Here is a 16,561-nt window from a genome sequence, read left to right on the forward strand (position 1 = left end):
CCGGCTTTGAACTTCATTTTTCACTGTGAAAGCTAAATTTCTCAGAAGCACAACACACATTTCTGTAAGCACACGAAGAATTGATAAAAATATTACCAAACATTTTGATAAATATATTACAAACGTATTTAAGGCATCCCATTCTGCAATTTGAGCAAGGTGTTCTAACCTCAGTCAAAATGGAGTGATACAGCCTCAAGATTGACTGGATCACTGTTTGGTAGTCATTGATCCCAGTTTTGAAAAGATTCAAAAGATTCATTAATCTTCCCTACTGTTTTTCAGCGAGCAATGTTATGAGAAATGCAGATAGTGCAACAATACCCTTTTGTGAGAAATATATTGCATTATAGAAGATTACATGCAGGAATTTGGAATTAGGCTGTTTTAATTTCTGATTGTTGCCAAGAAGAAAGCAGTCTTTCTGACTGTTTAAAAATGGAGGGCTTCTGACCTCCCTCTGCCCATACTGAAGAAGCAAAATTTAAAAGTAGCGTTATATTGTAGCAGTATTCATTCCCATCAAATTGTTTAAGAAAATTCATACAGCCTCTACATGGGGCTGCCCCTGAAAAGTGTTCGGAGACTACAATTAGTCCAGAATGCAGCCGCGCGAGTGATATTGGGTGTACCAAGGTACACCCACATCACACCTATCCTCCGCGAGCTGCACTGGCGTCCCATTGGTCTCCGGATGCAATTCAAGGTGCTGGTTAGCACCTTTAAAGCCCTACATGGCCTAGGACCCTGATATCTGCGGGACCGTCTTCTGCCACATATTTCCCAACGACTGATAAGATCGCACAGGGAGGGCCTTCTCCGGGTGCCGTCAGCCAGACAATGTCGGCTGGCAACTACCCGGGGGAGGGCCTTCTCTGTAGCCGCTCCGACCCTCTGGAATAAACTGCCCCCAGAGATCCGGACCCTAGCCACTCTCATGGCCTTCCGTAAGGCTCTTAAGACCTGGCTATTCCGGCAGGCCCCGGGCTGTTGAACTCATGTTTGAGTTCCAGCCCCGATTAGACTAGGTGTATGTTGTGGTCTTTTTAACTATGTTTTTGTGTTTTTAACTTCTATTTTAAATCCATTGTTATAAGCTGCCCGGAGTCCTCCAGGATTGGGCAGCCTATAAATTTATTAAACATTCAACATTCAACATAATGAACTTAAATCAGATCACTTCACAGGTATCTTGCTTCATCTAATATAGCCACAGAATCAGTCTAAAGCAATCAAATAAATAAATACATTTGCTCTAATTCACAATTTGAATTTACCTAGCATTTGTATTGTATTTTGAGTCATTCCAATTTTGAAGATATAAAAAAATCATAATGAACTACAATAATTAGCCACTTGAGGAAACAAAATGCGTAACTGAATAATTCTGAAATATTACTATGGAAGCAAATGATAAGACACGGTCTTATCATTTCCAAAATATTATTATGGAAACAAATAAAAGCCATGAGCTTATCATTTCAAGCCAATATCAAAGAGAAAATTTCCTTAATATTCCTAGATAAGTATATAATGTAGATGATTTAGTGTAGGGGTGTCAAATTGATGGCCCACGGACCAGATGCAACACGCGCAGACCAAGCCCACCCAACTCCATGAGGGGAAAAAATGTTGTGATACGTCACAAGACAGCAACATGATACGGCGAGTTTGACACCCATGGTCTAGAGTTTCCAATGTTATAAATGTTTGTGCCAGGACATGCTTTCTCAAGTGATGATCTGTATACTACATTCTCATTTACTTTGAAATTATTTAATGAGGATTACAAAATTAACACAATCCTATAAGTAATGGATAAGCAGATGTGTTCATCTGCAAACTAAAGTTCAATTTTCCTACAGTTACAACATTCCTCACTCATTACAGTGATCAATTTCATTATCTTCCATTTCTACCTATCTGAATGCTCCAAATGACATACTTCATCTCACCTATACACAGAGATGTTGGGGGAAAAAAGACTTTATGTAAAATGCATATATTCCGTAAAATGCTTCTTTTTCCAGACTAAATTATATACTTTTTAAAATTATTCATTTTTTTCTTGTTAAATATTTAATGCATCAAGCAAAGGCTCAGTTATTAATATGAATGCGCCCTGGACAGGTCAATACACATAAACTGCAACATATCAAAATCATTATTATCTCCAAAGCATTTCTTCTGTTTCATTTCTAACCTTCAAAGAAAAGTATACACACTTATATAGTAAAACAACAGCACACATAAGATGGAGTACAAAACTACTTTAGAACATTAAAATGAAAGATACAGAACTTCTTTCAAAAGTAATTAAGAACTGAAGAAATTAAGTGAACACAATAAACTCATTAAGGAAGAAAGCCAGAATTGCAATAAAGATTAAACAAAATAGTTAAAAAATAAAGAATTGGAAAAAGACCAAAATGTCAGAAGTATAGACAGAAACATCTCATTATTTTATAACTCACTTCTGAAATCCCACTTAAGTTACAGATGCTACATCCTCAAAGACAAATCAACAGAGAAATCAAGGAATGTTCATCTCTACTTCTAAGCCCAAAGACAAAATAATTGTTCCTATTACTTCAAGATCAGTTGTTTAGTAATAACTTTAAGAAAAATTCTTTCAAATAAAAACCCAAAAGTAATTTAAATCTACTGTTCCCATATTGTGATTATTTTTGGCTGTTTGCACTGTATTTATTTTATACTAAATACTGAAAAGAGAAGCTCTCTATTTTAAATACTAGATAAATATTGGTTATGTAATATATATTTAACATATAAATATTAAATAGATTTAAGAATCAATGAAAAGTAATTTATGATAAAGTTTGAATTCTTTTTGATGTTCATGTCTATTATTTCAGCTGTTTAGTCACAAGCTCTGGTAATAAACTCGGTATCTAAGACCACACTTGCTTCTTCTGTTGCCAAATATATGTGTGATTAAAACAACGGAAATGTTATGTAAGAGCAAGTACTGACAAATCAGCAACATTTGAAATATACCCAGAAGTATAAAGAAATGTTGGGGAAAATGAGAAAAAACAAGAGTCAAAGAGGATTAAGATGCTCAATGAGAAAGAAGAAAAGAAAAAGCAGTGAAAAACAGAAGTGGGATGAAGAATGGAACTGAGAATTTAAGAAATAAGTACTTAAGTAGCAAGCAAATACGTAAGTTGTGAGGAAGAACTGAAGTGCACACAAGCAACAAGCACTTAATTTTGTTGTTTAAATGTGCAAATATTTTCTAATCATTTCTCAAGGATTCTCACTTCTCATAAACACATATAGCCAATGTGTTTTCTCTTTTTTAACTAACTTCAATTTTTTTAAACATTTTTTTCATTTTACTATTTTTGGTGCTGTTGAATTATGGTTAGTAATAAAAGTTTATTTGAAATTGATATTAAAATTGCTAAGGAAAATTTCAATAAGCTCTTTGATCCCTGGAAATGAGGAAGACTTAAGGAACCTCTTCTTGAAGTAAAATTTAGTATCAGTCCAGTAAAAGATACACATTTAAGATAGAACTCTACCTTTCTAGACTCAAAACTTTGGTGACATTAGCCAAGAAAAGAAATCCTTGTCAGTTAGGAAAAAGGTTATAGCAAACCTTGACAAAATATCAAAGCACAAAATTATGAATTTACAAAGTATATGGTTTTTCCTGTTGTAACATGGCTGTGAAAACTGGACTGTCAGACTGAATAACATTTTTCTGCCAGCTCCACACATAAATGTTTTGATTACAATTCAGGGTTTGTGCTCTTCACTTCTAGAAAATTTGCTAAATTTCCAAAAGATTGCTGCATTTCCAAATTTTCTTTGGAAGCATTTTGAAGTCTGAAAACCCATGATTGAAATTTACGATATGAAATATTGGGATGATTTAGTCTTTCCTATTATGTACAGTATATTATTTCAGTTTTAATTTGGTAAGGCAAACTTCCCTATGTGTCAAGTTCAATTCCTAGTGACTTTAAGGATGTCCTTTAGGTTGTTGGTTGACAACACAATTCCAAAGTTCCAATGGCTGCCCTCCCCTGCAGTTAAATGACCACATTTCAGACAGTTGGCAACCACCATGCATTTACAGCTGTTTGTAACATCCAGCAGTCAAGTGACTCAATTTATACCATTTTTGCTGAAAAAGGAGTTTACTTTGGTTAAGACCACAGACGCGCTTAACAACCATGGTGATACACTTAATAACCATTGCAAAAAAATATAATAAAATCAAGTAAGTTATGAAGTGCTTTACAGTTTTCATGTCTTTTGACCATAATGGGCATTCCCCATTATAGTCATAAGTTGAGGACTACCTAAATACTGTATTTTCTTGGCAGTAATATAAAAGTATTATATATTGAGAGTTTTTTTAACTTTGGATTCACTTGTGGTCTCCCATCCAAGTACTGCCCAGACAGGATCATTCAAGTGCTGCCACCTGCTGAGCCATCTTAAATCACTATTTGTAAAGACAATGAGAAAGAAAGCACTGCTTCGCAATTATGTAGAATACCACAACAGCCTAAGTCTTAAACAAACATATGTTATTGTCAGAAAGAAAAATTCAGGAAGTGGACTGATCTTGCAGGAAATGTTTATGAAACTTTGCTTCTCTAATCCTTTCTTTTACTTTAAATGTCAATTGCTGAAATATTTACTTAAGTATTGAATGAAAATGACATTTTTAACCTACATACACATTTTATAATGAAAATGGTTATTCATATTCTGCTATATCACTGGTGCTAATATTTTCAACCATACTACTAGTACATTCAGCTGGAGGAGATAATCAGCTATATATCTCTATCAAATTCTATAAACCATCCAAGAGACTGCATATATCACTTGAAATGGAGCTGATCAGAAATTCTGTTTATTTTTCCAAAGAAAAAAATATTTTAGAAATCATATAAGCATTTATATACAGGTCAATAGAAATGACGTTTAGTAGCCAAATCTTGTAAACTTTTTGCTTAAAATAATGTTTAATATGTTTGTCTTATGCATTGCTTTAATTGTTATACTGCTAAAATCAATTGTTACATTGCTAAAAGCATACCAATTAAAGATGAATCTAGGACTTTCCTTTTTCATAACTATAAAATTATAAAGTAAAATAAAAAAAATTCTGGAGCAAAGCTTTAGAACTCTACAACAGAACAGGCAATCCTCAAATTACCACCATAATTGAACCCAGAATTATGATTATAACTTATGGTGGTCATTAAGTATGGTAGGTTACCACATGACTGTTAAATGAATGCATTTTAGCCAACGAGCATTTTTTAAAACCAAAAACTGAAAGAAAATAGCAGAAAGCTCTATCCTTTATTATGTCAAACATTTCCTCCCAAGTCTTAAAATCAGTCTCATCTAACCTAGCCACATTTGGAAAGACAGCAATATAATCCACAGTTCTGCCATTAAAAATCTAGATTTAAAAACAGTGCTATTATTAGGAAGTGATTTTTGTGTTTCAACTCTTATGTTAGGAATTACGGCACAAAAGTGTTCTTTAGGGAGCAAGGTTCACTTTGGTTTCTGAATAAAATACTATTTGGCAGTAGTTCTTAAACTTTTTGCTTTCAGGGCCTCTTTACATTCTTTCAAATTATTGAGGAACGCAAAGAGTCTTTGTTTATGGGGGCTACGTCTATCAATATATACTGTATTAGAACTTAAATGTGTAGAGAGTAAGGAAGAGATAGCGAGATTCATTATCAAAATAAAGGGGAAAACATGATTTAAATCTAAGACAAGTGGCAGATATGCTCAGAGTTGATTTTTGATCTAGACTGTGGGGTTAGGGTTGGTGTATTGTGAGAAGATTGGCATTGTTTTATATTTTTGCAAATTTCTTTAATGTCTAGCTTAATAGAAAGCAACTGGATTATCATATCTTCTATATTCAATCTTTGGTTATATGTTGTTTTGGTTGAAATATATGAAAAAAATCTAGTCTTATGGTGATATGTAGTTGGGGAAAAATATTTTAACAGTCAACTGGATATTTTTTAGGTAACTGAATATTGTTCTCTGGTACTATACTAAAAGTTTATAAATGATCATTTCTTAAAGGTTAGTTGTAATGTGGAATCTGAAATCATATTAATGAACTTTTCATAGTCTGTTGCATTAAAATCCATTGGTTTATCATGTGCTTAAATGGATCTTTTATCCATGCATAATTCTGTAACACCATTCATTGATCTTCTGAAAAACATTGGTTCACTGAGTTATGCAGATCTTCCAAATGTCGACCCATTTCATTATATCATACTGAAAAAAATACACTGATGTGATCAGATAGGTCTTAAAATGTTGGGGAGCTGTTAAATTCATAGTGGCCAACACAAGCTTTTGTGAATTCTAATTTTCACTTGAAATTTCTAATTTTAAATGCCGTTATTTTCCTTTAAGTGACAGACCTCTTTTGAGAAAATGTTTGTCAAATACTAAGTCTGAATAATCAGTTTGACAGTTTCAATTAAAAATGCTTCATTAAAAACAACAACCCAGAATTCAACTCACAATGCAAACACATGTGCTTTTTCTCAGGGTAAGCATTGTACTTTAGTGTGCAGCAGAAGCACTCAATATGTACTTTCCTTCCACCACATACAATATTAAAAAGAAAACACACACTCAAGGGTCAAGATTTAATAAAATTAATAATTTTTACTGCTTCATCAAGGCCTTTTTAAAATGAAATTGGCTTTTTTCCCCTCCACAAATAAATGGTGATGCAAAATACAATGACCACTAGTACAGTTTGTGGCCACAACCTTGAGTTTCTCCAGGATAAATGATGGGATTCAAAAAGTTATTCAAGTCTTGGAATACATTAGCACCATTTTGCTTGTTGCAAGTATTTATATAAAAGATCTTCTCTAGTTATTAATTTGTGCAGATGCCAGATAAATACAAGCCAAATGGCAAATCCAATCATAGTTGTAGGTTCTTCCATTTGTAAGGCAGACTAGATTTAAATCAATTAGTTCGATTATTTTTTCATTATTTCTTTTCATCCAACAGGCATTCAGCAATGTCACCTCTACAAGATTTCAAGCTATTTTGTGTGCTTCTCTTGCCAAAACAACATGGTAACTTTCTCTGTGGGAAGTATTAATTAATTAATTTCAAGTTTGAATTTTTGGGGATTTAAAGAGCTAATAGTTTCTGTTTAAAATATATTGATTCCTTTTTCTTTAAACTATTCAAAATGTTCTTTTGCCTGATATAATAAGGTAAATTAACACCAGCTATAAATATGAGGGAAATATATGGTAGGTTTCATCATATTAGTTTCTTATTTACAGCTTCACCCAGTTTCTTGGGAGTAGATTCCTTCCTTCCGTGAGTCAGAGATATGTCAAGTTTCAACTTTTTCAGTATTTTTAGGTGTAGACAGTGCAGTTGTAGTACACTGTCATTAAAAGACAGTGAATCTTGTAATCTTGAGGGTGGGAGAAGAATCAACAATATTTGGAATCTCTGCATATAATGTTTTGCTCAAAAAAGCAACATTATTGACATTCTTTGGAATTGTAATATAAGTGATGTTCAATGCTACTTCATTCGTATGAGAAGGAGAAAACCATTACCATCACCCTCATCATTTGGTCCATTGTAAAATCAGAAACAATTAAGTTTGATTTAAACTATGTATTTTTCTGATCAACAAGCTATTTTAAATTCAGGAAAAATTAAACTTCCTTCACAGAATTTGATTTTGAACACTCTATGAACTTGCTCAAGAAACATACCCCTAACTAACTGTCGATTTTGACACTATAGCAACAAGTGAACATTTGTTCTGAAGGAATGCAAAATATGTGGTGGGGAGGGGATATGGTCATATTTTTAAATCAGATGGATAGACTTCACAAAGAAGTACAGATTATTATCTAAATTAAATATACACTGCATTTCATTTACAGGATTTTGTTTTCATATACATTTACTGACCCACTGCATTACTGCACATTAATTTTTTTTACAATTTTGTGATATGACTATGTTATAGTTGTTTAAATATCTGAACGTGGATCATACAAAGTGATTTTTAATCTAATTGTGTAATAGCATAGATAATCCCACACATAGAAATCAAAAACATTTGCTGGGGTTAGGAGACAAATATTATCTTCGGTAGCCAGCAATATTTTATTATCACATTTCAAAATTTCAAACCATAGTACCAGAATCCCACTACAAGATATAGACTGACATCATTTTGAAATAGGTAATTGCTTGCTGTTTATTCTAATCAGAATTACATACACAGAAAAGTTGATATACTAAGATTTTCTTGGTCTTAGAATTTCTGACAGTTAAGATCAACAGTAGAAAACGTCCTGGATTCACATGTAGATTGTTGCTATTAGGTAAGTATCTTGGCAGCCAATAAATTCCCTGCTTCACCTCACTTTAAATTTGGCATGCTTTAAAGCAATATTTGAGGGATTATCATGTACAAAGATTGTCTGCATATGCTGTGTATGTATGTGCCTTTTGTTATTTTAATGTGTTTTGGGAAAATGCACCTTTCTGTATGTTGGCATAAAAGACTATTTTGGCACTGATATTTTTCTCAGCACCCCATGCATATTTTTAAAATTGGGTGGCACGTGTGAGTACCTGTGATCTTACATACTGCTCATTTCACAAGAATGTATCTGATAGCTCCCAGAGGTCCAAAACATTTTATTCACTTAGAATACAGGTGGGCAAACTAGACTCCAATCTATAGAACAAATGAATGGAAGAATGAATGTTTTTCCATTCTCCATGAATATGAGTGAGTGAATCGCAGAGAAAGGTAATCCTACTTGTAGCTATCACCAGGCTAAAACAGGCTCATCTCCAACAAAATACATTAGCGCTATGAAAATTGATTATGGTAATATTGAATCAAATTAAAAATAAAATATTATTTATCAGTATTTTTCTTTTCTCAGTAGCAGCTCCGACCCTTTGGAACGATCTCCCCGTAGAGATTCGCACCCTCACCACAGTCCAGAGCTTCCGCACAGCCCTTAAGATCTGGCTATCCCGTCAGGCCTGGGGATAAGATCTTCATACACCCCACCCGAATGTTGAATGAATGTTGTGTTTTATTGCTATTATTATTTGTACTCACATATTATTTTACGTTCTGTCTTGCACCCCCTTCCCATGAGTTGTAAGCCGCCCTGAGTCCCCTCAGGGAAAAGGGCGGCCTATAAGCAAAATAAAAATCAAATCAAAACAAATCTTTTTTAGCAGAAGATGTTAATATAGTTAAACATAAACACAATACTAGGAGAAATATGCTAGTTATCATATATACATTCACTTGATTCATTATATGTTCAGTAGTATTAGGCTATACCAAGAAATCACTTATTTTGTACTAAATTTATATGCCACCTATCTCGTGCTTTGAGGTAATCTGAATGGCTTATATGGTATAAGATTTTTAACTTGCTTCATATATTAAAATTAAAAACATACTAATATTTTATTTAATTTCACTAAAATGTTTTTTTTAATTTCAAACTGAATAGTTAAAGACATAGTAACATTGTTTTTCCACCTATATCACATTTGAATCAAGATCCTAACAGGTAGCACCACTGATATGCACCAGCCAAAGAATCCACTTGGACAAAAGAAAGCAATGTTGAATTCTTAGTTTAGTTATGAATTTTTCTAAGTGGCCTCAGATAAAGTAATATATTCCATGTTAAATATACTTTATAAAACAATCAAACTGCAGACGTGATTTGAGCTCCCTGAGAAAAAAACTGGAAACACAAATTCCAAATTAATTTTTCAAGCCTGAAAAAATACCGCTATTCATGAACCCACCAAAAACACTCTCATAAACTGACCATTCTTTTATTTGCTTTATTAAAGCAATTGTTTCCATTATACGGTAAATTCTAATTTGAATAAATATCATGTTGGCTATTTTTTTGATTAAAGAAGCACTCAGTGCTCCCTTAAATGTCTTCATACTTTTAAAGTATAGGCAGCCATCATTAAACAAAAAAATGTTTCCAAAATCATATACATAAGAATGCTAGTATCATCTTATATATTTGAGTGTAAGCACAAAATAGGCAAATCTACCAAAGTAGTTTTTCCTACATTTCCATTAATAGTGGATTTTATAATGCAATTCTCAGTTCAAAATGCATAGCTTTAGGAAATTTTTTTTTGCATTTTATTTTTTTAAAATGGCACTGCGTAATAAGATTAAAAAATTATATCCAACCACAAACAAAATTTACAAATTAGGAAGAGACTGTTATTACATGTCTAGTAAATTTTTAATTGTGACAACAACAGTAGCTGTAGTATTCAGAGGGATCCAATTGGAGAAATCTATACTGTATTAAACTAGTTGGATAACCCTGCTTCGCTATGAAACTATGTGATTGGGCCTAATAGATTGAACATAACTCCCAGCCCGCAGGCCGGATGAGTCACGCGCTGGCCACACCCATAGAAGGCAACTGGCAGTTGGAACAGAGTTCCTTTCAGGTGGGGAGGGGGAGCAGAACATCCAACCCCTTAGCATCTATATTAAATAACAAGCATTTTTCTTTATCTTTGCACACTCCCATTTTCTTGTTTACTATAATAGCAATAGAACGTAAGACTTATATACGGCTTTACAGCCCTCTCTAAGCAGTTTATAGAATCAGCATATTGCTCCTAAAAATTTGGGTCCTCATTTTACCCATCTCGGAAGGATGGAAGTCTGAGTCAATCTTGAGCCTGATGAGATTTGAACTGCCAAATTGCAGGCAGCCAGCAGGCAGCAGCAGCAATACTGCACTCTAACCACTGCACCACTGCGGCTCATAATGATATGCTCAGAAATGTTTGCTTCTGTTTTTGCTTAATTGTAACTTCTCATAGTATCCATATCACCAAATTATGCTTAATATTTATTGTAGTTTATCTGAAATAAGCCTACCAAAAAATCAAGATTTCAAACAAGCATTTTTGTTACATTTAATGGTATTCAAACTAAATCATTTGAATTAATTTTTGCAGCTACACAGTATGAAGGAGAAATCGCTAATTGCAACTCAATCTCATCTTACTACATCAGTATTAGCACAAAACCGCCTTCAAATTATTTCATGTATCATTATTTTGTTGACTTTTTGACATTAGTAGATCCAGAAGATAATCTTTTGTACTAATGTATCTTTTATGGGGATTTTTATTGATCTGAGTATATAGGATCATAATCAAAACCATTCAAAATCCAAAACTTCATGGAATGTAATACATAGAAATCTTGCATAATATTTATGCAATATTCAGATTTGCCAAAAGGCTCTAATTTCCTCTAGGGAAAATTCATACTCAGCATTAAGACTTTTTCTCTGAAATACAACATCTTCCCAAATTGCAAGGTACCTGTTGGTTACAAGCCCCCCCCCCCAAAGTAATATAGTATTTGAAGGCAGAGTTAAAATTTATTAGAACTTTTGTTAGCAGTTCTTCTGTATTCAGTGAAACAATTAATTATTTCATTAATATACAATCTCTACAATATGTTTAAGGATAGTGCCATCAAGTTGCTTAAGGTGTACAAATTAAAATTTTAATTTAAAAATGCAGTCATCAATGTTCATCTAATCTAGAGTAATAGGCAAGAACTATAGTATGGAATTGATATCAAATGCTGTGATATGAATCACATGTCATTTGAAGCCATAATGTGGATTTTATTTGCTTTGTTAGTTGAACTTATCAACTGAGGTTTAAAAGCTATTGGTTATAACTTAATGTGCAAATGTATTTTAAGATTGTATTTGTTTGTATCAATAGTCAATTTAATTGTTAACAACTCAAAACTACAGAAAATCTATTATATTTTTATCTGAGCTTTTTATATATAATACAAAGCAGCAAACATATCTAATTGCTTCTATTCTTCCCACAATAACCCTGTTAGGTCATGCTGCACAAAGTAGTTATTCTTAGGAAACACAATACATACACTGCTCAGTTTAAAAGATTCATTAATTACTTTGCAAAGAATATAAGGTATTTCAATCAAAAACCTCACCAATTGAGAGAGACAGAGATTTATTCCTCAATAGCTTGTTTTTATCTTTTCATGTAAGAATGCATTTAACTAAACAGCTTTCTTGACTAATTTGACAGAAAAACTATTGTTTTATTTCAGAACCCACAGGTGAATTAACACATAAGTTATTACAGCTTACATAAGAAGGCTAAATAGAATAGAAATTACTGGCAATAAATATTATATATTTTTCAAAATTAAAAAAGAAATCTTCCCAACAATCCAGTCTGTAAGTGTTATTAAACTACAGCATAGCATTATGCCCAAACTTTGCGAAATCCTTCCTTTCTCCATAGCAAAATAATAAGCTACTTCTCCCTAAGAAGAAAACACAGTTAAAAGGCATTTGCTATTTCCATATATGCTGGCATTTAGTGGCAAAAATGTCTTATCCAATTTTGATTTGAAAAGGTAGTTCATTTTAAGAAAGAAAGTTCAAGTAAAATGTCAAAGCTGTCAAAACAAGGGAAAGCCATTCATACTTGAAAGTATTACTAAGCTAAAGAAGCAATGAGAAATCCATTTAAATCAAAACCTTCATTGCTGACTTTCAGTTCCTATGCAATGTTTCACACAGGAAGTTAGCACAGTAAAAGCCACAATTTCCTGTAAATTACAAACATACCAAAGAGAAGTTTACCACTGTTCCACCTTAACATTCCTAGAATCATATTTTACTAAATACTTTGCTACAAGTACACATATAAAATGAGAAGTTATCAAAAAACATCTGACACACCTGAAGTAATGGCTTCTCTCAAATTCAGTAAAACATCCGCAAATTTTCTGACATCGTTCACCAGCTGCATGATATAGTCTGGATCCACAATCATGCTGTCATAGCCATCAAAGTTTGAGCTAATGCTGTTCAGAGAACTACTTTTGATATTGCGCCCCATTCCCCAGTTTCCTGTATTAGAGATGGGGAAGAAATTGGAGGTAGACAGTTTAGTTAATCCTAAACCACGCTTGTTGCTGTCACCGTTCTGTCGCAACATCCCAGCTACTGCAGAGCTTTTGAAATTTCCAGAGCTAACATTCAGTGGTACTTAGAGTCCATCCGCCAAGCAACAGAGATCTGAGAAAACAAAAACAAAAACAAACTTGAGCCAGCTATAAAAATCAAAATACAAATCAAAATGATTTTGAACATTATTCAAAGGCTGCATTATTGATAAACTTTTTCCAATATTGGAAAATATTTTTCAGTTCAAGATGAACGGTGCCATTTAAATTTTTGACAAAATTGTTAGTATGCAACTTACACTCTTATAAAGTCATTTTAAACCAATTTCCACATCTAAGCGTAAATATTTCTAAAATTACAATTTTAAAAAGTATATCTCAAAGTTTAAGAAATTCTTATTCAAGTGGTAACTTGAAGCACATGCAAAAGCCCAACATTGTAGATTTCATGAAAGAAAAATATATTAATATTTCAACCATGATTTCTCCCATTTCCAATGTGATTCTATTCAATTCAATTCACTCCTACAAACACCTTCAAGCTTATAAATAGAATTTAAGACACATTATAATAGATTTTTTTTGTTTTTACTATATAGCTATTATAAATCTTATTTTAAGCCATCCAGTTTGAGTTATAAAAAAGTAAGTAACAAATTAAATGCAAGTATAATTATTCAATATGCCACTTTCTCAGTTTTATGAAGAAGGTAGTATTTTAAATTACAATTCAGTTAAAATATTTAGGGGATTATATAATATAGAGAAAGGTTTAAATAGAAATTTCAAATACTTTCTAGCTAACACTTGAACATGTAAATTTGCATTCTCTGGGGAAAAAAAATTCTCTGAATCTTTTACACTTCTTTAATCTTAGGCATATGCACGATATCATACCCTAATATATAGAAAAAATGGAATGTCAACATCATATCCTGATGCACTGAACTTTATGATGGTAGATAGGAGCTCTCTTTAAACTATGTTGTGAAAAAACTCTTACCTTCCTATGCGTGTTTTCAGAACCAGAATAATATTCTGCAATCTTATCCTTCCACTTAACCATTTCCCTCTTTTAAAACATAATGACTACTAGCGAGACAAGCAAAACTTGCTGAACACAGACAGCTCTTGTGGCTTTATATCCTAAATATGCAGGCCCTATTTAGAATCAGGCTCATTTTAAACTATGTAAAACGCTTCCTCTCATACTTGTTAATTGAAACCTGCTCTCAGCCCTCATTACAAGACTTTTTAAGATACACAAACACGCTTTAGAATCTCCTGTCCAGCTCATGCCTACACTGCACAATATTAGCTAACTTTTTTTTTCTACAATTATCCAAGCAAGGACAGCAACTACCATAAAATACATTTTTTTTAATAGTATAAATCCTTTCCTTAAGCTTGTTAGGGCCCTAAGGCACTGATCTGTATGTTTTGGGAGGGGGGGGGAAATCCCTCTTATATTTCATCATCCAAAAACACAACTACCGCCCTTGGGGAGAGTGGGGGGGAAGCCTCCATTCCTTCCAAAGTAATAAGGTCTTATCAGTTTATAGGACCCATTTATCTTGTGCGTTCCCTTAGAATTAGCGATGCCTACACTGCACAATATTAGATAACTTTTTTTTCCTACAATTATCCAAGCAAGGACAGCAACTACCACAAAATACAATTTTATTTTATTTTTATAGTATAAATCCTTTCCTTAAGCTTGTTAGGGCCCTAAGGCACTGATCTGTATGTTTTGGGAGGGAGGGGGGGGGGAAATCCCTCTTATATTTCATCATCCAAAAACACAACTACCGCCCTTGGGGGAGAGTGGGGGGGGGGAGCCTCCATTCCTTCCAAAGTAATAAGGGTCTTATCAGTTTATAGGACCCATTTATCTTGTGCAGTTCCCTTAGAATTAGCGATGGGGCTCTTCTTGGCCATACCCACAACAAGCTCACTTCCCAGTTTTGAGAAAAAGCAGAAGTGGAGGCAGGTTTTTTCAGAAGGCACCCAAGTTTCTTAAGACCGACCGAACCTACCCCCCCCCCCCCGGTAGGGTTTTACAAAGAGGGGAGAATTGGGCTTTTTTAATTAAACGAAAGGCAAGGCAAGGGAACCCGGCCGAAGAGTTTATAGTTGTTGACAAAATACACACGCAGGGAGCCCAGGAGTAAAACCCTCCCGGTTTCAGCGAGGGAAAGGAGGCGCCTGGCTTACACACCCGCCCCTTCAAAGACATAGCTGGCATTCCTCGCGGGGCGGACGGGCGCACGCACACACACACAGACACACACAAACTTTTCCCCCACCAACCCCCTTCCCCCCCCCCATAGTTTCCCCATTCATTTTCCCCACCGACCCTTTTTCCCCCCCATTCATTTTCCCCACCGACCCCTTTTTTTCTTGGCTTCCCACCCCCACCCCAACCACCCACCCACCCCGTCCCAGGCGCCGCGGGCAGTCAGTCTAGGGATCCTCCTTCCCCACCCCGTGCAAGTGCAGTCAGCTGCCAAAATCGCACGTTTCCTCTCCTCCCACGGAGGGTTTTCGAGCCTTAAACGCGGCGTCCGAAAGGGGACGCTGGGGCTACAAACGAGGCAGGGGAAACGGGGCGTGAGGGGAGGTTGAGGGGAACTTATGAGGTAAAACTCCATAGGCAAGGGCGGAAAAAAAAACCACAGGGGAATCGTTTTTAACACGGAGAAAGGGGAAAGGTGGTGGTTAAAAAAACACAATCCCCGAAACTAGCGAGAGATGGGAGGTTCTCAAAACCGGCTCGCCGGTCTGAAAAGCGACTCGCGAGGCCAATAAAGGTAAACCAGCCCGTTCCCCGTCAGGGCGAATTTCTCTCAGTCGGCGCTGCCGTTGAAAAGAACCGTTGGAGGGGAGGGGGAGGGGAGGGGGCGCGCGCGGGGTTGACAGCAACACGTCCGCGAGCCCCAACGACCCACCAATAGCAGCAGCCAACAGCAGCCACGCGCCCGCTCGGTTCTACTACTTACCCGATAGACCCCGGCTGAGGCGCGCGCGGCGGGCAGAACCGAGGCTATAATAGCCAGCTCGGAAAGGACCGGGCTCGTTCGCCTTCGGAACGGCGAGGCGAGGCAAGCAGCGTCGGAATCCGCTGCATCCCCTCCGTCCATTGAACTCAGCCTTTCCTCGACCCTCCTCCCTTCACGCGACGCCCTGGCCGGACTGGCTCACGCCGCCGCCGCCACCTACCCTCCCCAATCTCTCTCTCTCTCTCTCTCTCTCTCTCTCTCTCAAGCCCCGCCCTTGCACGCTGCCCCGCCCCGCTCCTTCTCAAAGCGACGCCTCCCATTGGGTACTTTCCACCGCCCCCCGGGGCGTGGCTTTCTGGGGGTAAAAAAAAAAGGCAGCAGGTACGGAGGGGACGTCAGATGCTTTTCGGTTTTCGAGAGGGAGGAACGCTCGGCGGATCTCTCAGAGCCCCCGGGGCGTTTCCGTTCCTTGGTT

The 16,561-nt window shown here is 35.6% G+C and overlaps 1 protein-coding gene across 5 annotated transcripts in view; it reads right to left on the reverse strand.

The window, feature by feature from the left end:
* Positions 1-16,301, reverse strand: part of ARHGAP29 (Rho GTPase activating protein 29) — a 45,640-nt gene extending 29,339 nt beyond the window's left edge. For 2 of the 5 annotated variants that reach the window (XM_087719276.1, XM_087719274.1), the window contains exons 1-2: positions 16,087-16,301; positions 12,861-13,199 (exon numbers count right to left, since the gene is read on the reverse strand). In XM_087719276.1, coding sequence (XP_087575402.1) covers positions 12,861-13,119 — 259 coding nt within the window. In that variant the 5' untranslated portion in view covers positions 13,120-13,199; positions 16,087-16,301. Of the gene's footprint in view, positions 1-12,860; positions 13,200-14,090; positions 14,350-16,086 lie in introns of those variants that run through there. The other 3 variants (XM_087719278.1, XM_087719277.1, XM_087719275.1) reach the window with 2 other exon arrangements.
* Positions 16,302-16,561: the final 260 nt, after the last annotated feature.

The sequence above is a fragment of the Thamnophis sirtalis genome, unplaced genomic scaffold, assembly GCF_051295495.1.
Source record: "Thamnophis sirtalis isolate CommonGarterSnake01/CBP01778 unplaced genomic scaffold, rThaSir2_p1.2 scaffold_7, whole genome shotgun sequence".
Classification (NCBI taxonomy): Eukaryota; Metazoa; Chordata; class Lepidosauria; order Squamata; family Natricidae; genus Thamnophis; species Thamnophis sirtalis.